The sequence below is a fragment of the Taudactylus pleione genome, unplaced genomic scaffold (assembly GCF_031769625.1).
Source record: "Taudactylus pleione unplaced genomic scaffold, aTauple2 ptg000110l, whole genome shotgun sequence".
Taxonomy (NCBI): domain Eukaryota; kingdom Metazoa; phylum Chordata; class Amphibia; order Anura; family Myobatrachidae; genus Taudactylus; species Taudactylus pleione.
In genome coordinates this window covers 2816471-2842215 of record NW_028284512.1, presented here as the reverse complement: position 1 = coordinate 2842215, position 25745 = coordinate 2816471, and the positions used below count along the sequence as shown (strand labels likewise).

The 25745-nt window shown below is 46.5% G+C and overlaps 1 protein-coding gene across 3 annotated transcripts in view; it reads left to right on the top strand.

The window, feature by feature from the left end:
• Positions 1-25745, top strand: part of SCAI (suppressor of cancer cell invasion) — a 231314-nt gene that overhangs the window by 125197 nt on the left and 80372 nt on the right. For all 3 annotated transcript variants that reach the window (XM_088471144.1, XM_088471145.1, XM_088471146.1), the window contains exons 3-5: positions 19414-19509; positions 19685-19771; positions 20539-20637. In XM_088471144.1, coding sequence (XP_088327270.1) covers positions 19414-19509; positions 19685-19771; positions 20539-20637 — 282 coding nt within the window. The remainder of the gene's footprint in view (positions 1-19413; positions 19510-19684; positions 19772-20538; positions 20638-25745) is intronic.

The following is a 25745-nucleotide window of genomic DNA, read 5'->3' as shown; positions in this document are numbered from 1 at the left end:
CTTTCCTCCTGGAACATGGATGAATAGTAAATTCCAGTAAAAGTCACCTGGTGCCTTCAACAGCTGCAGTTCCTGGGAATCCAGATGGACACAGCAAGAGACTGCCTGAGTGCATGTAAGAGTGGTGTGGTGTACGATACAGCAGGTAACCTCTCACAACCTGACAGGTGATAACGTTACATGAAAGGTCTGAAGTTTAGGATACCTCAGATGAATGTTATGGCAAATTTCCAACTGAGAAAGCACTACTCTCATTACAAATAATCAAAGGAAATAGATGCCTTAGCAAGACCCTGGAGATTTAAACTATACGTTGCCCCACCCCTTTCTTAACTATTCCTCCAATTACATTGGAAAGTCCTAGTTTGCACTGCAGTAGCTAAAAGAATGCTTCTAGAACCACCGTAGCCTCTTCCTCTTCGGTTGGACTTTCTTCATCTTGCACCCTAATCCAGATAAATTCGAGAGATCGAATGGTCATTATTGAGTAATAAGAGTATTTAATACAAATCCTTGAAGTATAATTACAAGCAAGAAAAAGTAATTTGAAAGCTATTCTATAAGGTTTGTAAAATATTTGTGCATTGGGGAAAATACAGGTACAGCATAGATCAAATATTGAACAGGAAGGATCTAATCAAGAGTCTTTCAAACAGCATACCCCCCCTCTGCATACAACTTTTTGTGGCTCCTTGGGATCTTATTCTGGTGTTGCAAGTAGTTATAATGGAACCATTTTGATCCTTTTATTTAATAAGTTATTTATATATCGCACACAAATTCTGCATCGCTTTACAGAGAATATTTCAGTCATTCACATCAGTCCCTGCCCAAGAGCTTACAGTCTACATTCCCTACCACATTTACACACACACAGACTTATACACTAGGCTCAATATTTGGTCATAATCCAATTATCAATATGTTTTTGGATAATGGAATGCAACCCATGCAAATACAGGGAGAATATATAAACTCAGCACTTATAAAACCTTGCTGGGAATAAAACCTAAGACCTCAGAATTGTGACGCAGTAATACCAACTACTATGCCAGTCGTGCTAACCCTGTGCTGACCCTTGGATAAAGTATCACTTAACTGGACTATTAAGTAATATTTTTGCTACTAGAGGAGTGGGAGAACATCAAGCTTTATCGTACAAGGAACCATTACTGAACTGTAGAAGGCCATAGATAAAGTAGTGCCTCAAACAAATCATGCATTGTTGCCTAAAGTGGTCTCCAAGTTTCATGTCAACCAAGGAATTGTCCTTCAAACTTTTCTCTAGAGCCAAGAGCAATTTCAATATATCTTTTTAGGTAATGTAGTGTACATCCCAACGGACGAGATGCCTGTGGTCGATATACGCCAGCATTCCCCCGACGGGCAAAAGGCTCCCCTTCCCCTGGGATACTTAGGTTTAAGGAGGTTAGGGTTAGGCACCACCGGGGAGGGGGGTTTAGGGTTACGGTTAGGCACCCCCCAGGGAGTTTAGGGTTAGGTACCACAAAAGGAGAGTTAGGGGGTAGAAGTCGGAATTCTGTCCTAGTCAGGCTTCCAGGGTCAGCCGCCAGTATTTCATACCCAATCTCTTTTTGGAACAGAGGATGTCCAAAAGATTGATCATCTCTTTGTACTGCCTGGAAGCACATGTAAGTACCTTTCTACTTCAGGGTCCATAGGGTATCCACAGGATACCTTGGGGGTATAGGTGTGACGTCAGTCATCGGGCACCAAAGAGTTAAGCTTTCAGCCTCTCAGGATGCACTAGGTCCCCCTCCTATACCCCGCCCCAGAGCCAAGGCACCTCAGTTTAGTTTGGTGCCCGGCCGGAGTCGGGTGCACCTGTCGGAGTGGGGGCTAGAAGAGCCCCTGAAGTTTTCTTCTATGCAGCTGTGGCTGCACATCTGGATGTACAGCATGGACAGTCAGTCCTGACGTCCATGCTGTCTTCCCTACAACCCCACCGGTACCAGAACGCCGGTACCGATGCGGGGATGCTGGTGAGCATCTGGGGTCACAGCTAGCGGTGACCCCAGATGTTCCGGACCATGGCCGGATTCAAGGGGGACAAAGGTAAGCAGCGGGGTCCCGCAGTGGGTCCCCGCTGATCACATGGTCCTGAGTCCCCAGGCAGGGGGCTCCCTGGGGACTGGCTGCAGCGTGGAGCCAGGCGACCAACCTGCGCTTCCACTACCCCCTGGGACAGCAGACCGAAGCAGAGCGGTAGCGCTGCGGCGTCCCAGGGGTTAAATGCATGCCAGGGGAGCGCGCCTTCCCTGTCTCACAGCTGGCGCCTCCCCCGCTGCACACAGCCCTCTCTGCACGCTGCCGACTGGTCCTGTGGCAGCGCTCCTCCCCCAGGCCAGCCTCCTCTCTGCTCCTCGGCGGCCATCTTCCTCTAAACGCATGGTGAACGCTGCTGGAAGCCTGGACGGAAGCATCGTGGTCTGGGTCCCCCCGCATACCTCTCCTCCGATTTGGGTCAGGTCTGTGTATGCTGCGCTGTGTCCTACCAGGCCCTGTGTCTGCGTAGTTGATTGATCAGCGCTGTTAGTGCAGGAATTGATATTTCTTTGCATTGTATGTGACTGTGCTAGCGCTGCTGCCTGTAACTTTTCTTCTAAACTGTCAGCTTTATTACTGTCCCTGTTCTTTCTGCTAAGCCCTTGCGGTGCGGTGCTGCAGGGTGGTCTCTCGCCTATTTGATATATAATTGGTGAGAGGGGTCACATACTTGGTGCCATCATGTCTGAAAGTGATTTTCCTCTCCGGCTACAGTGTACTACGTGTAAAGTACCGTTAGAGGAGGGGGAGGGTAGCGCGGAGGGCCTCTGCCGGCAGTGTTTGTCCATGGCGCGGCCTCTTACGGTTACAGCACCGGTACAGGAGCCGCCCTGGGCTTGTTTCGCTCAGGCGCTTACAACCTTAGTGGGCCAGTTAGCTCCGCAACCCGCGTTTACACCGATGGGTTTGTCCCAGCAGTCAGTGGTGTCGTCACCCATGCAGGGTTTCCCACGACAATTGGTGGTACCCCACAGTCTCCCTATTTCCCCGCTCCCGGTTTCTCAGGAGCCGGCGTGGGTTAACTCCCTGACGAGTTCTGTACAGCACTTGTCGGATGTGTTGCAAGGGGAGTCTGTGATCCGGCCACATAAACGGCCGGTGGCGTCTCTGTCGGCTCCTTATGAGGATGACGAGGGGACGTCTGATGATGGGGAGATTCTGGATCCTTACGATCAGGAACCTCTCCATACTAAGGACGCTGACGCTAAGTCCAAGGTATATATTCCTGGACTTATTCGGGCAGTCCGCACAGCCTTGGTGATTGAGGACGAAGTTCCCCCAGCGGCTAAATCTAAGTACGCCTTTTTTAAAGATGTGAAGGGCGATGCCACAGACTTTCCTCTTTCAGGTCAGTTAGTGGACCATTTAGCGGAGGCGTGGAAACAGCCTGGCAAAAGATAACAGCCGCAGAGGCGCCTGGCGGTGGCTTATCCGTTCGCGGATAATTATTTTGCAAAGTGGTAATCCCCTCCACAGGTGGATTCTCATGTGACCCGTCTTGTCCGTAGTGCCACATTGCCGATGCCATCCATATCCTCCCTTAAGGATGCTACGGACCGCAAGGTGAGGATCTGTCTGAAGTCCGCTTATACCCTTGCGGGGGGGGCAGCACGACCAGCTATGGCCATTTGCTGGGTTGCCAGAGCGATGGAGCGCTGGGCGGATTCATTAGAGGCATCTTTTGATTCCGACTGTCCGGCCGAACAGGCGGAGTTGATTGGTAATCTCCGTGATTCGGCCACTTATATCAACGAGGCGGCCTTAGACATTAGTACTCTGGTGTCTAGAATTTCTTCAGCAGCGGTGGCTGCTCGTCGCACCTTGTGGCTGCGATCCTGGAAGGCGGACGCAGATTCCAAAAGGGGTCTGGAGGCGTTGCCATTTACCATATCGGTCCGGATCTGGATAAGATTGTGGCCACGCTGGCGGCAGCCAAATCGGCTTGTCTCCCGTCGGCCGCTGCTCCTTCTGGTTCTGGACCATCGTCCTTTCGGTCATCTAGGGCCCAGGGCAGGCCCAAACCACAGTCTTTTCCTCGACAGGCTGGCCCTAAGAAATCGGTCAAGCCCCGGAAGCAGGCATGGAGTACCAGACGTCCGGCCCCCAAGCCAGATGACAAGCCTGCGGCCTGACGGTCCAGGCCTCCCTTTGGGGGATCCCAAAGTGGGAGGCCGCCTGCTGCAGTTCGCCCAGTGTTGGTCGGTCACTACGACAGACACTTGGGTTCTCGAGGTGGTCTCCCACGGGTATGCCCTCTCCTTTCGGCACAGACCCCCGGCTCGATTCTTCACCACGGGTCTACCATCAGACCGGAACAAGGCTACGGAGCTGCGGAAGGTATTGCACACTATGCTCCAGGCTGGAGTTATAGTGCCTGTTCCATTCTCCCAGAGGGGCCAGGGTTTCTATTCAAATCTTTTTTTGGTACAGAAACCCAATGGGTCGTATCGTCCGATTCTCAACCTCAAAGCTCTCAACAGGTCTTTGCAGGTACCGAAGTTTCGGATGGAGACCCTACGGTCCATCATTCTGGCGCTGGAACCTGGGGACTACATGGTGTCATTGGACATACAGGACGCTTACCTGCATGTCCCTATTCTTTTGCGCTATCAACAGTTCCTCAGGTTTGCAATCCGCATCGACCACTTCCAGTTTCGGGCGTTACCTTTTGGCCTGGCGACAGCACCACGTGTGTTCACCAAGGTGATGGCGGTCATGGCGGCTTCTCTGCGGCTGCAGGGAGTCCGCATGTTGCCGTACTTGGACGACCTTTTATTGGTGGCAGGATCTCCAGAGCTCCTTCTACGCCACTTGGGCCTGACCATTGCGCTACTGCAACGGCACGGCTGGATAATCTACTGGCAGAAGTCCACTCTAATCCCGTCTCGGAGGATTCTGCACCTCGGAGCCTTATTGGACTCGGAACAACAGAGGATCTTCGTGACGGAGGAAAAGATCTCTGCTTTACAGTCGAGGGTGCGCAGTTGTCTGCTCAGTCGCCGGGTGTCTCTACACTCGGCAATGAGGTTACTGGGCTCCATGGTGTCGGTGTTCTACATGGTGGAATATGCCCAGTTTCACTCCAGACCTCTGCAGCACCTGATTCTGTCCAAGTGGAACGAGCTGCCGCAGTCTCTGAAGTCCCAGACAATTGTGCTCACCCCGGAGGTTCGCCTGTCCCTTGCCTGGTGGTTACAGACGACCCATCTCAGCGGGGGACGTCCGTTCTGGGTTCCAAATTGGGTCCTGTTGACAACGGGCGCCAGTCTTCGGGGCTGGGGAGCAGTTTCGGGTCCACACTTGTTCCAGGGCAGGTGGACGCCGACGGAAGCGGAGCTTCCAATCAATATCTTGGAACTCCGTGCAGTCTTCAATGCTCTCCAGCGGGCACATCGGGTTCTCCAGGGTCGCCCGGTACAGGTCCAGTCGGACAACGCTACCACCGTGGCCTACATAAACAGGCAAGGAGGAACCCGAAGTCGGGCGGCTCTCGTGAAGGTCTCTCGGATCCTGGTATGGGCGGAGCGCAATCTTCCGGCCATATCAGCGGTCTTCATCCCGGGAGTGCTAAATTGGGAGGCGGACTTTCTAAGTCGCCAGGACGTTCATCCGGGGGAATGGTCCCTGCACCCGGACGTTTTTCAACTGCTGGTGGACAGATGGGGTCTTCCAGAGATCGACCTCATGGCGTCCCGGCACAACAACAAGTTGCCGGTGTACGGGTCTCGCACAAGAGACGAAGGGGCGTCTCTGGTGGATGCTCTGTCCGTCCGGTGGACGTTCCGGTTCGCATACCTGTTCCCTCCGGTCTCCCTTCTTCCACGGGTAATCCGGAAATTCAAACAGGAAGGAGGGACGCTCCTGTTGATAGCTCCCGCGTGGCCCAGACGGCACTGGTTCTCAGACCTTCAGGGTCTGTCCGTGGACAGTCCTCTGCGGTTGCCGCTACGACCGGACCTTCTGTCTCAGGGTCCTTGCCTTCACCCGGACCTGACTCGGCTGTCTTTGACGGCGTGGCTGTTGAGACGGCCATGCTGAGGTCCCGGGGGTTTTCCAGCTCTGTAGTGCGTACCATGTTGTGAGCTCGGAAACCGTCTTCCGCGAGGATATACCATCGCTTGTGGCATACGTTCTTCCAGTGGTGTCGACCGAGAGGTTATGCACCGCGGGAGTTTCGTCTGTCTCGGATTCTCTCCTTCCTACAAGCGGGACTAGATCATGGGCTTCGCCTTGCTTCTTTGAAGGTATAGGTTTCGGCCCTGTCTGTCTGGTTTCACCGTAGGATTGCTACAATGCCGGATGTGCGCACCTTTATGCAAGGTGTTCTCCGCATTCAGCCGCCCTTTGTTCCACCTGTGGCGTCTTGGGATTTGGCTGTGGTCCTGAGGGCTCTCCAAGGACCGCTGTTTGAACCACTGGGCTCAGTGGATCTTAAATGGCTGACAGCTAAGACTGTTTTCCTTCTGGCTATTGCTTCGGCCAGACGTGCTTCTGATTTAGAGGCTCTTTCTTGTAGACCCCCTTTCTTGGTTTTTCATGGGATCAGGGCAGTGCTCCGCACTCGGCCCGAGTTTCTTCCCAAAGTTGTTTCCCAGTTTCATGTTAACGAGGAAATCGTTGTTCCGGCCTTTAACTCACCGGGTCTTTCCGTGGGTGAGGCCTCTTTGGATGTTGTGCGGGCCTTAAGGACTTATGTTGACCGCACTTCTTCGTTTAGGAAGTCGGACGCTTTGTTTGTCCTCTATGGCTTCCGTAAAAAGGGTTGGCCTGCCTCAAAGCAAACTTTGGCAGCCTGGATCCGTATGGCTATTTCTGAAGCTTATCTTCATGAAGGCCTACTGGTTCCTCCTTCTCTGAAGGCTCATTCCACTAGGTCTGTGGGTCCTTCGTGGGCAGCTCGACGTGGTGCCTCTGCAGTCCAGATCTGCAAGGCTGCAAGGCTGTCCATACCTTCGTGAGGTATTACAGGTTTGACACCTTCGCCTCTCAGGATGCTTCCTTCGGGCGGCGGATTCTCCTTTCTGCACAGGAGCGTCCCCACCCTTAAAGGATACTGCTTTGGGACATCCCCAAGGTATCCTGTGGATACCCTATGGACCCTGAAGTAGAAAATGAGATATGGTAAGAACTTACCCTTGTTATCTCTATTTCTACGAAGTCCATAGGGTTCCACAGGACTCCCGCCCTGTCGCACCTGTGCTGCAGATGGGCTTTGCTCTGGTCACCATTTTTTTTCCGTCTCCCTCTGGTGAGAATGTGATTCTTGTGTGTGTCCAGATCTTTTACCTCTCTCTTCCTTCTCCTCCTCCGGCCTATGGCTTGGTAACTAACTGAGGTGCCTTGGCTCGGGGGCGGGGTATAGGAGGGGGACCTAGTGCATCCTGGGAGGCTGAAAGCTTAACTCTTTGGTGCCCGATGACTGACGTCACACCTATACCCCCAAGGTATCCTGTGGAACCCTATGGACTTCGTAGAAATAGAAATAACAAGGGTAAGTTCTTACCATATCTCATATTTTCTAACACATGCCTGCAAGATGACCAGGGAGGCCAGGATGTAGTTAGATTACTGGCGACTGGGATGCCGACAGTGGAAGCTCAACCTGGGACTAAAGATAGACATCGAAATCCCACCGCCTATCTTTAGCCACATGCCGAAATCCCGACAGCCGGCATCCCGAACAAAGGTAAGCGGGGCTTCTTAGATTTTAGTCACGGGGGAGTGGGAGGGTTAGGTTTAGGCAACCCAGGGGGACTTGGGGTTAGGCACCCCCTGGGGACGGTTAGGCACCACTATTTAGCTGCCGGTATTCATACCGATTCTGGGAGGCCACCTCACAGACTTATAAGTGAAAAATTGTGAGGTGCCAAAAACATTGAGGAAACATTACTCGAAAGCATGAAGTACCGTAATAAGCCATGTGGCCCAAATGCAAATCCACCACTTGTAACCATTTTCAAAGTAGTGAGATAAGATCTTCTACACCTGTATATGGCATACTGCTCTGATAAACTGGCTTCAGCAGTGACTATGGGCCTGATTTCGAGGTGGACACTAAGTTGTCTTTGTATAGTTTGCGTCTTTGTACACAGCAGCACTGACAATTTATGCTAATGTTGTAGCTGCAGTAATGTGTACAGAGACGCCCTCTGGCTGCGTCTCTAATACGCCGCTTGCATACAAAGACGCACCATCGGTCGCACTGCAAATGTCCGAGCAACCCTCTGGCTGCTCAGGATATCTGTCGGAGATAAGCCGCTGGGGCCAGTGATATCCCCATTCAAAGACGCAGTCACTGGTTGCAAAATGCCCACAAAATGCTTGCAACATGCCTGCGATTGACTAGCCAATCTCCGTTGCCTCCCATAAATGCACACTGCCTGTCAATCACTCTGGGTCCAAATACACACTGCGGCCGCTATCGGTAAACCATCCACACATGCACAGTGCGCGGAACACCAGCACAAACATCGGCATAACCCCTCTGAATCATGTCCCACGTGTGAAAGAAGCCTTAAATAAAGGAAGGAACATAAGCTGAAAGAAATATCGTCTTGAATTTAATGGCACCACCATGGGTGCGCTCATCGTGTAGCACAGCTAACAATATTCCTATTATAGAGATACTAGTCCAGATTCCTCACATAATTTGCTGCAATACTATAAGTGATTATTTCAGTTGTTAACCCTTTAACTTCTCCCAGTGATCTGTTGACCTATTGGTATTACTATATTTTATTTGTAGAGCGCTGAATGCAGCGCTGTGTGATTTCCGATGGATTCCCGTTTGACAGAATCGTGTCGGAGATTTCTGTTGAGAGATTGCGGTGTTTCACGGACTGTTGCTTGTTGCACATAATATTTCTGCTCTGTTATTAATAAGACATTTAGTACCTCTCGGGTGCAGAGATGTCACAATTATTTCACACTGCTCAACGTATCCTTGCATTTTCCTCTACTTTTGTTTGATATTTTTTCTACATGAGAGAGCAGTGAATCATCGCCAGCTGACTTTTATGGATACTCTGCTTTGCAGGAACGTTCAGAAACAAAACTCTATGTTGTCACTTGTGAAGTCTTAATTCCAATGTGAATGCATTAACATGAATCCCATTTAATCCGACAGCCGATGTTCATGTGCACATGCCATTGGTTTTTCAGAACATACCGGACTGTGGCTCTGATTCAGAGATTTACGGTGAATCAATCTTCACGCAAAGCACCAAAGTCTGCGGATCTGCGCATGCACAGGTGCAGATCAGGCACGGCGATGTCAGACGCAGTGCGGCTACAGACGTCAGGTGAGTGACAGTCTGCAGCCGTTTGGGGGAGTGGACTGGGTGCATCCCAGAAAACAGGGGCGCTTTGGCCTCGTTTTGTGGTTCTGCCAAAGCCAGTGGCTGCGTCTTTGGACGTGGTTTCGCTGGTCCCGGCAGTGTGGTTCGGCTGGACATCCTGAGTAACCTGAGGGTTAATCGGATGTCCGACGCCGGACCAATGTTCTCGCACGGATCCAATGCTGTGTATTCAAGAAACCAGTAGTGGGCATCATTTAACGTAAGATGCCTCCTGTGGCTTTTATATACTTTAGTACAGCCGCTGTGTACAAAGCTGTTGCTTTTACCGTAAATCTTTGAATCGGGCCCAATGTTTTTCCAGCATTTTACATGAACTTTGTTCAGCTGAAAAAAAGTGAAGTAAAAAAAAAAAAAAATAAGTCTATAAAAAAAAAAAATGGATGGTAGTTCTTTTATTTATTTTTTTTAATCTTTTTTTTTAAACTTCATTTTAGCTACAAGCATCATCAGATGTCTATACTTTTGTGGCCTTAAGCAAAAAATTCTTGCTACCAACAACTTGGAGAACATTTTGTTTTGTCACTATTCCAAGTAAAGACAGTTACTTAATACATTCTTAAATGCACTTACTTTGACATTTTTGGTGGGGTAAGAAGGGGATATAGATTTACCACCTAGGATCAGCTAGTTCTGCAAAACTCACAGCAGGATGACTCCTACTGAGCTAAAATTGTGCATCTCGCTCATCGGAGTTAGGGAGGGGATGGCAGGAGTTGTCCCTTTGCACAGTGTTGGCTGCACAGGCATTTTGAAATATTAATAGTATGATGAGATTTGTTACTGTGCCAGTGCCCTATGCAGTGGCATTGCTGCTGCTATCTAACCTGCCTCAACCGCGTAGCAGTGCGATGGACTGAATGTGTGTTGTACACGGTCGATGTGAAGAGCACTCATGTTCTACTCTGTGTCACTAGGGCCCAATATAAACACATGCACTACTTTGTCAACTGTATGTGGGCTGGATGTAGTCGGCATCCCGGCGTGTGGGATGCCGACTGTCTGAATACTGGCGCTGAAATCCCGACAGGTCGGGATCCCAACACCAGTATTTCGACTGCCTGCATCCCGAAGGTAAGTATCAGGGTTTTAGGGGGAGGTTAGGTTTAGGCACCGGGGAGGGGGTGTTAGGTTTAGGGTGCTGGGAAGGGGGAGGTTAGGCTTAGACACTAGGGGGGAGGTTAGTGTTATAGGCACCAGAGAGAGAGGGAGGGTTAGGGTAAGGGTTGGGAAAACACTTGCCTTTCTTCCCTATGGGTGTCGGGATGACACTGGCGGTATTCTGACCAGCGGCATCCCGCTGGGATTTCATACGCAACACTATGTGGATACCCGAACATCATTTTCTAATAATATCACTTACAGCTGACTGTGGAATATCCAGCAGGGATGAAATTTCACGAACCGTCTTATTGCAAAGATGGCATCCTATCACAGTACCACGCTTCCTATCACAGTAGCACACTTCCTATCACAGTACCACGCGTGAATTCGCTGAGTTCTGTATCACAAATGTTTGCACATGGAGACTGCATGGCTAGGTGCTTGATCTTTATACACCTGTGGCAGCGGGTCTGATTGAAACACCTCACTTCAATAATTAACAGGTGTGGCCAAATACTTTTGTCCATATAGTGTATTTATTTTATCTATTCATGTATTCACATCCACATGTTGACCACCAATAAGGCAAGACATATATGTAAAATCTATCTTTGCGCCTACTAGGTGCACATTCTCCTGCTTTCTGATTAAATTTTACATGCATTTTGCATGGACTCATTATGATTTACCGCCAGCCCCAAGTGCCTAACCCTAACTTCCTGGGGGTGCCTAATAACGAAACTGGATCAGAACCTTTATATACCCCTGCCTATACCTTCTAAAATCCTTCCTATAAACCTCTAAGAATAACGCTAATTTGCGTACGCAGTCTGACCGCAAATAAAGACAGGAGTGGAATCTGTGGTTCCAACGCACAAGTATTATTCAGGTAAAAGTACTGTCAGTTACACGCAATTGATACATACACAATTTAGGCGTAAAAGGAAATATTACAGACCCAAGTACAGTATACATACGCTGCGCCTCCGGACCCAGAGATATACCTCAGAATAGAGACCCTCAGTTCATACAGCATTCAGCATGGACTAAAAAACCAGTATCCGGGCACACATATTTATCCCCCTCAGACTAAAACAGGACAAAGGGGAAGTTTCTTGCTGATGTCATTGGTTCCCAGAGGAGAAGTATATGTTACAGCACATTTAACAGGCTGGTTCATATAGACTCTCCCTGCCTCTAACAGCAGGGGAATCTTTCTAATAATGCCTTCTGTACATTCCAACAGTTAAACATTTTGTTGCTTGTAGGTTCTGCGATCCATAACTTGAGTTTGCATGATGCGATCTCTCCACCGACAATACCGGAATGCTGTAAAAAGCGTACGCATCAGAACAAGACCAAACACAATTTGCTTATCATGTATAATACCTTAGTTATCAAAAACCTTTATTTCTCAGCATTGAAACTAACTTAACCGACTTAAATCATACATTTTGATGCTTATGGAACCTTATGTGTGAATATGGAATGTGTGGGTATTCAGAGTTTGATATAAGGACGCTAGTTAACTTAGGGCAGATGCGTGCGCATAAAGCTACTTTTACAGCGGTTTCATTCAAAGTCTTATGCATTCGCTAATATGCGACTAGTTAATAGCGCTCTTGTGGGTATGATTGTGTGTATGAGAAATGATGAAAGAAGCGATCGCATAGTGCTAACATAAATATCGCCACATGTACTATACTGTGAGTTTACCTAAAATGGCGCTTAGGCGGCCATTCGCAAAATGGCGTCTTGCGATCTCATTTCTAAAATGGAGTCTTGCGCCATTCACAAGATGGCGTCGCTGCGATTAAATTTTAAACCGAACTTGTCTCAGCCAAGTATTCAGCTTCGACACTAATCATAAGTCCCCCCGGGAGCCCCTAACCTGACCCCCCTCCTTCCGCGGCTGTCGGCTCCCGGCTTACCTTTGTTCGGCGTAGGTCTAATGACAGGCGTCGAGATTTCGACACCTGTCATTTGTACCTTGCCGGGATTAAGCAGTAGGGAAGCCGGCGGTCGGCATTGCGACCGCCGGCTTCCTGACTGCTTCCCTTTTGCATACAGTACTAGCGACTTGATGAATGACTGGTCCATAATACTAGTAACTATTAAAAAGCAGTTGGTCTAGCCCAAATTTTTCCTGTCTGCTATTACAGATTCTGATGTTCTGGTCTTCCATTTATAGGTTAAGTAGCGTCACTTCCGTACCCTATATTAGAGAACATCTTGTTTTACTTCTCTATTCTACAATCTATAAACCACTGTCAGCAGCTTGCCACGTGCTTGTTGACTTTCATGACCAAACTCCCATGTGAATGAGGGTTAGTGTGTGGGGTAAATGCAGCTTTTGTTTGGCTGCTGTTCCTGGAGTTGGTTAAATGTTGGCATACTGAGCAGTAGTTAGCATCTCCAGGAATGTTTACACAGTCCATTCTCATAACCCCTCTGTGATCAGATTCTAGCTATTATCTTCTAGAAGGTGCTAGATAAATAAGTAGAATCCGATTGGTTGCTATGGGAAATGACTCAATTTCTAAAAACCCACACTTTAGTAAATATACCACTAACCCTGTATTAGTGGGAGATCTGGTGGTGGGATATATGGGTCCTGGATTCACCAATTAGTATTCATTTCCAAACCTACATTGAAAAATCTGCTCTGGATTCCTGTTATTTTACCCATGGCTACTTTGCAGTTAGTGCACCCTAATAAAGCCCTTTGCTTTCCTTGGTTATGAGTACTTTTAACCCCAGGCAATTCTATCCAATGAGCCCCAGGAACGAAGTTACCAGAATTTGCCATGACTGTTCTTTTTGTATTCTATGTGTTCCTTTTTATTTTTTGTTATTACTATCTTTACTATAATACCAATTAAGTGTACAGTAATAAATATGGCTTTTGTTTGGGATATCCACGGGAATCCCCAGTGTCGAAGTTGACTGATGCGTAAATGAGAATATCATTGCCAAGACACAGATCAAATAGTTACAACTTTTTCTGCTAAAATTAGAAATGCTTGTAACAGCCAAGTACAAGCAAAGAGCATCATGCAAGCATAATCCACTACTCTACATTTGCATATAATGAATTGAAATAATGCACATCGTTTAACATATTTGTTTAATTTAATATACCTTATTGGATCATAGGTTCATTGTATAATTTCCTGAAATCTAATAAAACATCAGTTATCCTCATTTTCATAAACCCCTCATGACCTTCCAGTATTATTTTGTGGCATAACGTAATGTTAAAGAGCAATTCATGCCACACTGGGGTTTATGTATTAAGCAGTGAATAGTGTGTAGAAGTTGCCCATGGCAACCACAGCTTAGAATTAGCATTTATCAAGAACAGTCTATAACATAATAGGAGCTGATTGGTTGCTATGGGCAACTTCTCCACTGCTTGATACATAAACCCCCTATGTGACTTGTGTGTCTTACTGAGTGTTTATATTTTATTGCATATGTCATCCAAGTACTCGTTTACTCCACTGAAGCAGGTTGCCGTGTTAGGAGGGAGGTGCGTTTCTAATAGAGCAGACAAAGAGTGATAGACAGATTTGTAGTACTGCACTCCAGTAAGCACAGTGTAGATTAGGTTATTTATACATAGAAGCAGGGTCACTGATGTCACAGCAACTCAAATAAGCATTATCATCTGCTATCATTTCATTTGGATCCTGTCTTAAACATGTGTAAGGAGCTTCAGTTGCCTGTAATGGAGGAGAAGTGGTTCTACTTTACTTTATAGCCAAAGTGCAGATATCTGAAACCGTTTAATTTATTTTAGCGTTTGTTTTCTAGGTCTCCTCACAGATTCACAAGTTAAGTAATTAGCTCCACCTGTGGATCTCTTAAAATGTGTCAGTGAGTAATGAATACACCTATGCTCCTGACAGGTGACCTGGAAAATGTGAACTGTTTGGGGTCCTGAGGACTGAATTTGAGAACCACTGGTCTAAGGTGATAACCATTTTTAGGTTTGGTTTGCATTCTACAGATGACCACTGTCAGAATGACTGATACTGTGCAAGTGTGAGTAGTCAATTTAGGCTACATACAAACTGATGTAACAGGTGCTTTTGGACCTATTTATGCAATGTGCTTGATAATCTTAATTGCTCTATTTACCTTTTGTGTGACAGATCGGGGTTACTTTACTATCCTGTGTGGGGGAACTGGTATTACACATTAGTCTTGGGGTTCCACTTACTATCAGTAACTTTTTTTTCTTTTCTGACCACTTCTCATGGAGCTTCTTCCCACTAAGAGCAGTTTGATACTTTTCCGCCTCCCAGACTTTTCACCTACTTGAAAGTATTGCGCGCATGCCCGCTTTACCCCGTATTCAATTTTAAAGTACGCGAAAACGGGACCCGGCGAAACTCAAACAAGCGGAAAGTACTGTCAGAAATGGGGAAATCAGCCTGACACCCCCCAAAAGATGCTCTGACATGGGGGTTCACTATGGTACCCCCCCGATTTGGCTTGCTAAAGGTATTTGTTGTTTTAAACGGGCTCAATAGCTGCTAAATAGCGTTTTTCTATACCTGATGCAGAATAGTATATAGGAGTATTTTTTCCTGAAAATAATTTAACCCAGCAAATTTGGGGTACTTGAAAATGGGGGTGAGCATATTTAAAAGTTGCTAAAGTGAAGTTGAAAAATTGTGAAAAATCCACCTGCCGCAAGCGCCTGCAATCAAAAACACACCTGGGGCATACTTGGGGGACCCCCCCAGAGTCAAGTTCGCTAGTTTTTAACTTTGTACCCAAACAATTTTTTTTTTCACCCCCTTTTTCAAAGTGATTTTTTTGGGGGGTCCTTAAGTGTTTTTTTTTTTTTTAAATTGACACAGTTTAACTTTGGGAGACTGTCTGAAGGCTGCATGGGGGTTCCCGCAACGCTGCACCCCAAAACTCCAATTCTGCACTTTTTTCCATCTGCTATTTATAGGATATTGCATTGACTTTCCGCCTAGGCAGAAAGTCTTTCAAATTGAATACGGGGTTAAACCTAAACAGGCGGAAATGACATCATTGGCAAAAAAGTATCGCGGATACGAACTTTTCGCCTCAAATTGAATACGGGTCCTATATGCTCATTGACTGTATGTGCCAACTACGCACCACTGTGAATGTACAGATGTGTCCATATACGCTTACGGGCAGCACAGACGGTGTAATGGTTAGCATTACTGCCTCACAGGACTGAGGTCGTGGGTTCGATCCCACCACGGCCCTAACTGTGTGGAGTTTGTATATTTTCCCTGTGCTTGCGTGGGTTTCCTCCGGGTTCTCCGGTTTCCTCTCACACTCCAAAAATATACTGGTAGTGGTAGATTAATTGGCTCCCAACAAAAATTAACCCTAGTGTGTATGTGTGTGTGCTGATGTGATAGGGAACATAGGGGTCTATTTACTAAGCAGTGTTAGGAGACAGAGTGAAAAGTGATAAGGTGCCAGCCAATCAGCTCCTAACTGTCATATTTCAAACACAGTCTGTGATATGACAGTTGGGAGCTGATTGGCTGGCACCTTATCACTTTCTTATCACTTTTCACTCTGTCTCCTAACACTGCTTAGTAAATAGACCACATAGATTGTTAGCTCCACTGGGGCTTCTTCTTCTTCTGTCAGAAGGACGCAGCAGCTAGTTCTATCCCCTATATAATAACGTCAGTAGCAAGAATTGAGGATTTACTTGTATATCCACGGAGTGGACTATCATCACATCTGCATGAAAATTTAAAAGGGAGGAAATCCTCACCACCTTGAAGGAGAAGAATCATCAAATCCTACATTGTAAGTAGGAGATAGGAACTTGAATTATTTATATACTATCATCCTTCCAACCACATATTCTGTCCTTTCTTTTTGAGGAAATACTGAAGCGGGGAGAATTTTTAGAAGACAGAAAATTTCTTATATAGGACTCCCGTTGGACATTTGGAGTATTGTCTGAAGTCATTTATATATCCCAGACAAAGGAGCGCTTGATTTATCTTGTTGTTTATGCTTGTACTTGTATGTTATGTGGTGGGGACCACATTGTTATTAAGCAGCACTTTGGTGAATTGTGAACGCAGGATTGATCTTTTCAGTTTTGTTTGTTTCATTAGTAGCTTATTTGTATTTTTTTTTTTTTATGGGGGGGGTTTAAGGAGAAATAAAGCACAAAATGCTTCCTTTATCTGTGTTTTATTGGCGATTTACTCTTAACACCACATGGTGCAAGTGTTTACCCTCTGGAATTAAATCATTGCCGCTGTTTGCTACTTTGCAGGATTCACCACCAAAATATCATTGCCTAAAAAAAAAAATTCAAATAAAAAAGTTGCATCCTGCTGTAATCAATGGGCAAGAAATAAATAGGGCCTGAGATTTTCAGGGACAATAACTGTTAGACAAAATGGGCTGCATGGTTTTATCCTGCTGTCAAATTCCGTGTTTCTGTGCGTATTGGAAGACCATAGAAAAGGGACAAGAAATCGTTATGGAACTAATCTCCTGTGTACTTTCGCCCTCAATCACAGAGACTTAAAATCGCTTATGTAGCTTAGATATCAGGGTACCCCCCCTGCCGGAGAACTTCGGAGATTTCCTGATCTAAACATGCTGTGTACAACTTTGCCTTGTCTTATAACCTCTTCTGCAAGAAAAGGCCCCCATACATCAGCAATCTGAAAACCACAATTGAAAAATTTGAAGATTTATTGCCTGATTTTAGGATTTCCCAATCTAGCAATCTGCACCCATACATTACAGATCTTTTTCAGTGATTTGCAGATCGATTGCAGCAAACACAGATCTGACAATCTTGAAAGGCCCATCATTTTACTAGTAACGGTCTGCAAATCTGCTGATCATCTCCATACATTAGCAATTTACAGCCCCAATCTGTGAAATCCAATTTGTTGGACAATCTGATTTAACAATTCTGATCACTTTTTGGTTGCAATCTGCGATCTGTGAAGCCCATACATAGCAGATTTTTATACACAATCGATTGCAGAATTGCCACAATCGATTGCAGATGTATGGGCGCCTTTAATCATGGCTGTCAGCTGCGATTAATCAGATGTGACTTTTCAGAGCTTTAGATTACCACTATAATTACTACCTATTTTACTTTTCCTGTTCTGTAAATGAAAGCACTTGTAGCGGAAAACCGAGGCTTCTGGTCCCCTTCTCCTTCCAGAGTTTAATCCCGCTTTCCTCTCCATATGTCCTGTCCTAGGTGCATAAAATCAAAGCCCTTAATAAAGCCCAAATAATGGAACATTTTTAGGACTCTCGCTCATGTGAGAAGCTGTACGGTATGCTCTAGTGCTAACCTGCATGCAGTAGCTGGCACTGGAACAACCTTTTTCCTGTAAAGGGAAGTAGTGGTGGGAGTTTAGGCTTTTGGGTAACTATTCACAGTGGCAGCCTGTTTCCATGGAAACCTCACCGCAGGTGGCTGTACTGTGTGACAGAGCGGTGCTGCCGTTTGCCGGCAGACAATGCCAACCAGAACGTGCTGAGAATGTACTAGGAAATCATTGCCCCAGACAGATCAGTACAGGGTCCCTGTGACAATAACCAAGGGAAGTGTTCTCTAGTAATCTACTTCTGCCACATGTACACTACTGTGTTCCTACATTGTGCAGTCAGAGCTTGGCAGGCATGCGGAAGGTCATAATATAGTTGGGAAGGTTGCAGCTTCCGTGGCTCAGAGTATCGTCTCATTCCACGGGCCATTAATTTCACATTCTGTGCTGTGGGTGACGGCGCTTTGAGCCAGGAGATGCAGCCAATGAAAAGCGAAAAACCTGATCGACTTCCACATAGACAGTTCCTGCACAAATATATATCGTGGCCTCCTCATTTGCTGCCCGTGAATGCAATATAGTATTTTGTTTTTATTTTTTGGGGTTCTGTAATCAGCAGCACTATTATTTGGATAAAACATTGATATATAGTACAGGCTGAAAGAGGTCTGCTGAAAAATAATAAAGATAACTATGGGGTCTATTTACTAAGCAGTGTTAGGAGACAGAGTGGAAAGTGATAAGGTGCCAGCCAATCAGCTCCCAACTGTCATTTTTCAAACAGCCTGTGACATGATGACAGTTGGGAGCTGATTGGCTGGCACCTTATCACTTTTCACTCTGTCTCCTAACATTGCTTCGTAATACCCCTTTTACACCAAAGTCCCCAGGTCTGACCCGGGATTTGGAACACGTTTCCAACCTGGATCAGACCCGGGACAACCCCCTTTTACACTGCGGCGCCTACCCTGGCTATGCCCGAGTCGGCACCATTCACACCTGACCCAGGTCAGCACTGACCCGGCTGTCCGGCGAAGGTGACCAGAGCTTTTACCCCTCCCTCCCCCTCCGCGACCTACTTACCTTATCCTGCAGTGGTCCGGAGGCAGGGAGAGCAGGTAGGGTGCGCTGCTTTGTGCCGCTCGGGCAAGCGCTGCTTGCAGTGGCCGCTTGGAGATGATGTAATCTCCTAGCGCCACTGAAGCCGGCCAATCAGGCGGCATGCGGCGACCTTGGTCATCGTGAGCCGCGCCGTTTACATTGCAGGGTGACACGGGAACAACCAGTGCTCAACCCTGCAATCAAGCAGGGTCGGATCCCCGGGTCACTGGACCCGGGTTGATCCATTTACACCGACTAAAATCCCGGGGTTATGCGCGTTCACGTGCATCAACCCGGGATATTTCAGTCGGTGTAAATGGGTTATTAATAGAACCCTATAAACCTAATCAGCATGTAGCTTTTTCTCCTTTTTATTTCAGGCCATCCAGTTTTCTGTGAAGCTTCTTTGTAGGTTGAGCGTAACAAAACTCCTATTTACGAACATTGTATGTTTGTTGCAGGGACTTGCCTCAGTACGGACAGAAGCAGTGGCAGTCATACTTTGGAAGGACTTTTGATGTCTACACGAAGCTGTGGAAATTTCAGCAGCAGCACAGGTGAGGAGTCAACGTTTGCAGTGTGTATGATAACTAGGGCCATGGGATATAGGGCATTACTGTAGTACAGTTGCAGGATTTAATTAGTGAACACCTTTTGTATCCTTATATATTTGTATATGTCTTTACATGCATTAAAAATAAAAAAGTTTTTTCTTCCCTCCTCCCTTTTTAGACAAGTCCTTGACAATCGGTATGGACTCAAGCGTTGGCAGATTGGAGAAATTGCCTCGAAAATCGGTCAGCTGTACTACCACTATTAGTAAGTGCCAGCTGGAGGCGAAGGCCTGAGATCAACACGTTTTACAAAAAGCAGACAGAAAGACAAAGCGTAGATTGGTGCAGGACACCCAGTGTTCTGCTGCAGCCTTTTAAAAGCCATATACAGATTGTTTTGCTTTGTACGCAGGATGAGGGTACGTCAGTGTTGTTCCTAAGGAACTAAGCAATAAAGCTGCAAAGCCTTGGCTACAGAACCTAAAAAGTTGCTGTGCCTGGCTGATGTGAATAATTAAAGTGTTAATGTTTTGTTAGAGTCAGCCTACTGCATACAGGTTAGCACTAGATAGAAGGGGCCTTCATGTCTTTGACCCTTACAATGCAGGGCTTAAGCAAAGCCTCCTCATTTTACTTGTTAACTTGAAAGGCTTGCAGACAGCAAGGCTTTGTTTCCTGCTAGGGAAGCTTCTGTTTGAAGGTTTAACGCCCACCCACGTGCAAGGTCAAGAGGTTGCAGTTGCCTAATTTTGAAGCAAACAACAATTTTGCTATTGCCTGTAACGCCAAGTTTGTTTTAAGAAAGTGGAACATTGAAATGGCAGCTTCACAGTGGGGCTCCAAACTGTGACTTCCTAGCAGTACTGAAATGAGAACATAAGTGGTGACTGCAATATACAAGTCTAGTTGTAGAGCTCTAGACGTCACATTTCATCACCACACTACATATGTACTGTATGTGTATATACTTATATAATAATAATAATATTATAGGCTAAGATTCAGTAATAAGACATTTTCCATTTCTTGCAGTCTTCGCACATCAGAGACGAGTTACCTTAACGAAGCATTCTCTTTCTACTCTGCGATTAGACAGCGCTCTTACTATTCCCAGGTCACCAAAGAGGACAGGTGAGACACTGATTTGGCTAATAAGATTCTTACATGTGCATTAATTAAATTTAAAAATAAAAAAATGATTATATTTTACGTGTAGTATGAATTTCAGATATGTAGAAGGTTTCACAGCTGTGAAATTTGTTTATCACATCGTTGCCCTCTAGAGGTTGCTGTGGGCTTTTGCCTGAGACGTCTATGAGAAGTCAGAAGTGGTGATTAATTCTTGTGGCATGGTAATAGTGGCAGTAGAAATATCTGTCTCTTCCATAAGCCTGGGGTCCCCAGACAAGAGGCACAATGTTAGAATACTGATCTGGATGTTCTTTGTAAAGGAGAACACACTTGGAAAGCAGGAACTCTGCTATGTTTATTGGGAATGGGATTGAAATACCGACAGTGACAGTGCAACAAATCGAAATCCCGACAGGCGTTGGTAAATACCCCAACCCTCCCCTCTCCCCCCATCCCTTAGGGGTGCCTAACCCTAACCTCCCCCCAGGGGTGCCTAAACCTAACCCCCTTCCCCTAGCCTAACCTTAACCTTCCCCAGGGGGTGCCTAACCCTAAGTCCTCCAGGGGGTCCCTAAACCTAACCCCCCTATCCCTGGGCTAAGTGTTATACTTACCCGTCTAAGGACAATCTGGATGGCGGGGGTCGGTCTCCCGGCGTCAGGATTAAAATAGGCGTCTGCATTTCGACGCCTATCTCAAGTCCCTTGTCGGGCAGGTCGTGTCGGGATTTAGACCGGCGGCATTGCGTCCGCCGGTCTATTAACTACATCCCGTTTATTGGGCCTGATTCATTACAGATCGCAACTGCAACAGCATACGGCTAATGGTGCGCACTGCGTATGCGTCTGTGCGCGTCCGTGAGTTAGCAGATACAAAACCATCGCAGCCCGAGGGACGAGATGTCAGCGTTTGGGGGCTTGGTGCTGGTTGAGTGGTTGGAGAAACACAGATGTGCCTGTCCGTTTGAACACGGCTGCATGGGTGTGCATAAATTAGCCACTGCGACGGCATACGCAGCTTGAATACTCACTGCGTGCAACAAGACAGGTCAGACCTGTTGTAATTGTGCGTGAGGGGTCGATGTTACTCTATGTTCCTGATGTATACGCAGGACTGCAAGGTATTACGGATGTGAAATAGCAGCAGTGGGCGTCTCTATGCTGGCTGTACGACGGCTTTGCGATTTCAGTCATTAGCATATTTTCGCAGCAGACCTGCGTGCATAATCGCAGCCGCGATCGCAATAGCATTCTGTAATGAATCGGCCCATTCTATACAGTATATCTAAAACAGTATGACTTGTCTATAACACATCAAACAGAGTAACAACAAGGATCACAGGTAACGCATGAACTCACCTTATCTACCAACCAGTGTATCTCCCTGCTATATCAGTTACATATAACTGCTCACACTTCTGGTGCTGTGGAAGTATCTGCCATAAAGTAGTTGTTCGTTTTAGGACAAACCACCCCCGCCATCTCCTTACAGTTACTTGATAATCACAAATGATCTGTGGCATATTAGCACACTGGGGAGAATTCAGGTTTCTGCACTATAAGTGACCGGTAGAATTCCACCCTGATGTTGTGGTAATGCCAAAAATCTTGCATTCAAAGATTATTGTTTTTAAGCATTCACTTCATTTAACCTTACTGTGATGAAATCTGGGATAGCCGCCGTTTGTCACATGGCATGGATTTGTGACCATTATTAGATATTAGTGGTGGTCCCATTAGATCACCACCTAATTATTTTACTGAGGTCAAGGGGTTAGGAGTTAAATATCAATTGATTATTACACCTAATCTTGGATTAAATGGGCCACTAATTGCCACTTGAATCAATTCTTAACAAAGGCTTTGTAATTTCTCTGCTTGGTGAATACAGATTTGCGTTCCTGCTAGGCTGTTTCAGTGGGGCTCTGCGTCCTGTCTGATTTTTTTTTCAAGGCTAAAATGCACCCTGCCCATATGGAGGCGGCCCACTGATCACGGCCTGATGCCAGCGGGCCCACGACGCCCCCACCTCCTGCTGTACTAATGTCCCTCTCCCCACTGCCTCCCCCCCCCAACGGAGAGGGAAGTTGGGGGGAGCAGAGGGTTGCGTATAAGCCATCTTTGCCCGATCAGGAAGCTAGAATGAACACTACAGATTTGTCCTCATACACCTAACCTTAATACACCATGCGACCCCAGATGTCTAGCGCAAGTGAGCCTCCATGTCATGTGCGAGTCTGCTTGCGCCAAGCATCTTTTTTGTCCGAAGATGCATAAGCCACATAAGGTACAGATTGTGGCTCTTCAAGAGACGCATTTTTTAAAGACGTCTCCTCAGAAATTTTTTGATACTCCTTTTTCGTATTGCTATATGTCCAATGGGCCTTATAAAAAAGCGGGAGTGGCTATATTGATTTCTGCATCCTGTAACTTTATATTCGAGAAACAAATTGTGGATAAAGAAGGTTGATATTTGATATTACTAGGGAACTTGGAGGGGCTTCCGGTTACAATATTTTCCGTATATGCTCCCAATACTAAACAGCTTTCTTTCTGTTGACGCCTATGCACCAAATTGCAAGATCATCGAAGAGGGTCCGTTTTGTTGTTGGGGGATTTCACTATGGTCCTCAACCCCTACATGGATAAATCATCCTCGACTTGTAAATTAAGATCTCACGTTCTTAGAGACCATTCCCGCTCCTTTAGGAATATGATCTATTTGATATATGGAGAGCGAAAAATCCAACTACACAGGATTATACATTTTATTCCCATGCCCACCATTTCATATTCCCGTATTGATTTTGCTATATCTGACAAGTGGATACTCTAGAAAATTAAAAAAGCGGTTATATTACCAAGTATGGTCAGACCATTCAGCCATTAGTCTGATTTGGGATATTGGGAGACATAGAACCCCCCCTAATCCTTGGCGCATGGGAGAACATTTACTTTCCAACCTAGAGTCTAGACAAAATGTATTCCAGTCCCCCTCCATGTATTTGGAGACTAATTCCCCAAGTGACACGTCTCAATTTAATTTTTGGTGTTCATTAAAGGCGGTGGTGCGTGGGTCCGCAATTCAGTCGGCGGCTCGACTCAGGAGAAATGCTACTAAATGCCAGAAAGATCTGGAATCACGTTTAGCAGATTTGGAAACAAAACATAAATGCTCCCCTCAGAATTCTAAGATCTATCAGGAACTACTCAAACTTAGGGAGGAATGGAATATATTGGCTTTGTCGGAAGTCCATAAAAATATTTTCAGGCTGAACCAAAAATGTTATGTCCACGGTGATAGGGCGGGTAGGATGTTAGCCCGCAAGCTGAGAGGGAAAATGGCAAGGGAACAAATTCATACTGTTTACAACCAGGTAGGAACTAAAGTAACTGATCCTAAGGAGATAGCAACTGCGTTTGCAGAGTATTACTCTAATCTTTATAATCTATCTGACGATCCCCAAGTCCCACAGCCCACAGACGAAAGTATTGCTAGTTTTTTATCCAGTGTGCATTTGCCTACACTGGCTGAAGACTCTGGGCCTGATTCAGAGCCGGACGCTCTGACCAGAGCGCTCGCTCTGAATCAGGGCCCTCCTACCTAACATTGGAGCGGCCTCTTGGACGCATGCATGGCTGTGGGTTATCACCCACAGCTTTTGCGAGCGTCCATGATGATGGTCAAGACCATCGCGACCATCGGGCTTGCGACGAGACCCTGCGGTAGGGTCTCGGTGACCGCAAGCCCTGGAGTGATTGTGGCTCTATCAGAGCCAAAATTACTCCCACTGACATCACTAGTGATGTCAGTGGGGCCGGACCCAGACGGTAGGCGTTCCCATGGGAACGCCTCCATCTGGCAGCCACGCCCCCGGCACGCCCACCAAAGGGGGCGTGCTGTCACTCACCATCGACAGCACTTCCCCTTTGGTGCGAGACCCATAACGACGGCTACCCCGTCGTTATTTGGGTCTCGCGCATGCGCACGACGGAGCTCCCTCTGTCGTGCGCATGCGCACTAGGGCACCATAGACCCGCTTGCGAGCGGGTCAGAATCAGGCCCTCTGTCCACTTTCTGGATAGACCATGGATGGAGGAGGAATTGGGAATGGTTATTAGCTCTCTGCCATTGAGTAGGGCCCCTGGTCCTGATGGATATATAAATAAGTTCTATAAAGAATTTAAGAATGTTTTGAATTTAATCCAACTTTTTAATGAAGCCTCCGAACTTGGGTCTTTCCCTAAAGAAATGTTGGAAGCCTTAACAGTGGCTTTTCCTAAACCGGGGAAGAACCCAGCGATGATTTGTAACTACTGGCCAATTGCGCTTTTGAACACTGACGTTAAAATCTACGCCAAACTAATTGCTAATAGATTGAGTACATTGCTTCCCTCCCTTATCCATCAGGACCAGGTAGGATTTGCCTGTGGTAGACAGGCACCAGATAACACCATGCGTGTTATCAATGTTATTGAGGCTTTCTCCGCTTTTGATGAACCTTTGCTATTATCATCACTGGATGCGGAGAAGGCCTTTGATAGGCTTCATTGGGGTTATTTAACAGCAATGCTGAAGCGATTTGGGTTTTTTGGTAGAGCCTTGTCTTCCGTTCTGGCCCTCTACTCCTGCCCCTCAGCTGGAGTTATGGTAAACGGTATGCTTTCTTCAACCTTCCCTATAGTAAGGATCTTAGATGCAAAACATACGTCAAACGGACCCAGTTTGATGGACACCTATATGTCCTTTTAGTGTTAAAAATGGCACTCGTCAAGGGTGCCCCTTATCCCCATTGATTTTCGCCATGGCCATAGAACCATTAGCCGAAACGATTAGAACTAAGAAAGATATACGAGGACCTAACCTTCATGGCTTGGTTTATAAAATTTGCCTCTTCGCTGATGATATCCTCTTGACACTTACAGATTTTATCTCTAGTTTGCAACAGTTACATATAATATTAGAAGATTATGCGAAAGTATCTTATTACAAATTGAACACATCTAAAACAGAGGCCCTCCCGATAAACACATCCCCTGACCTTCTTTTAGCATTACGATCCCTGTACTCCTACTCTTGGCAAGATAGGAGCCTTAAATACCTGGGAA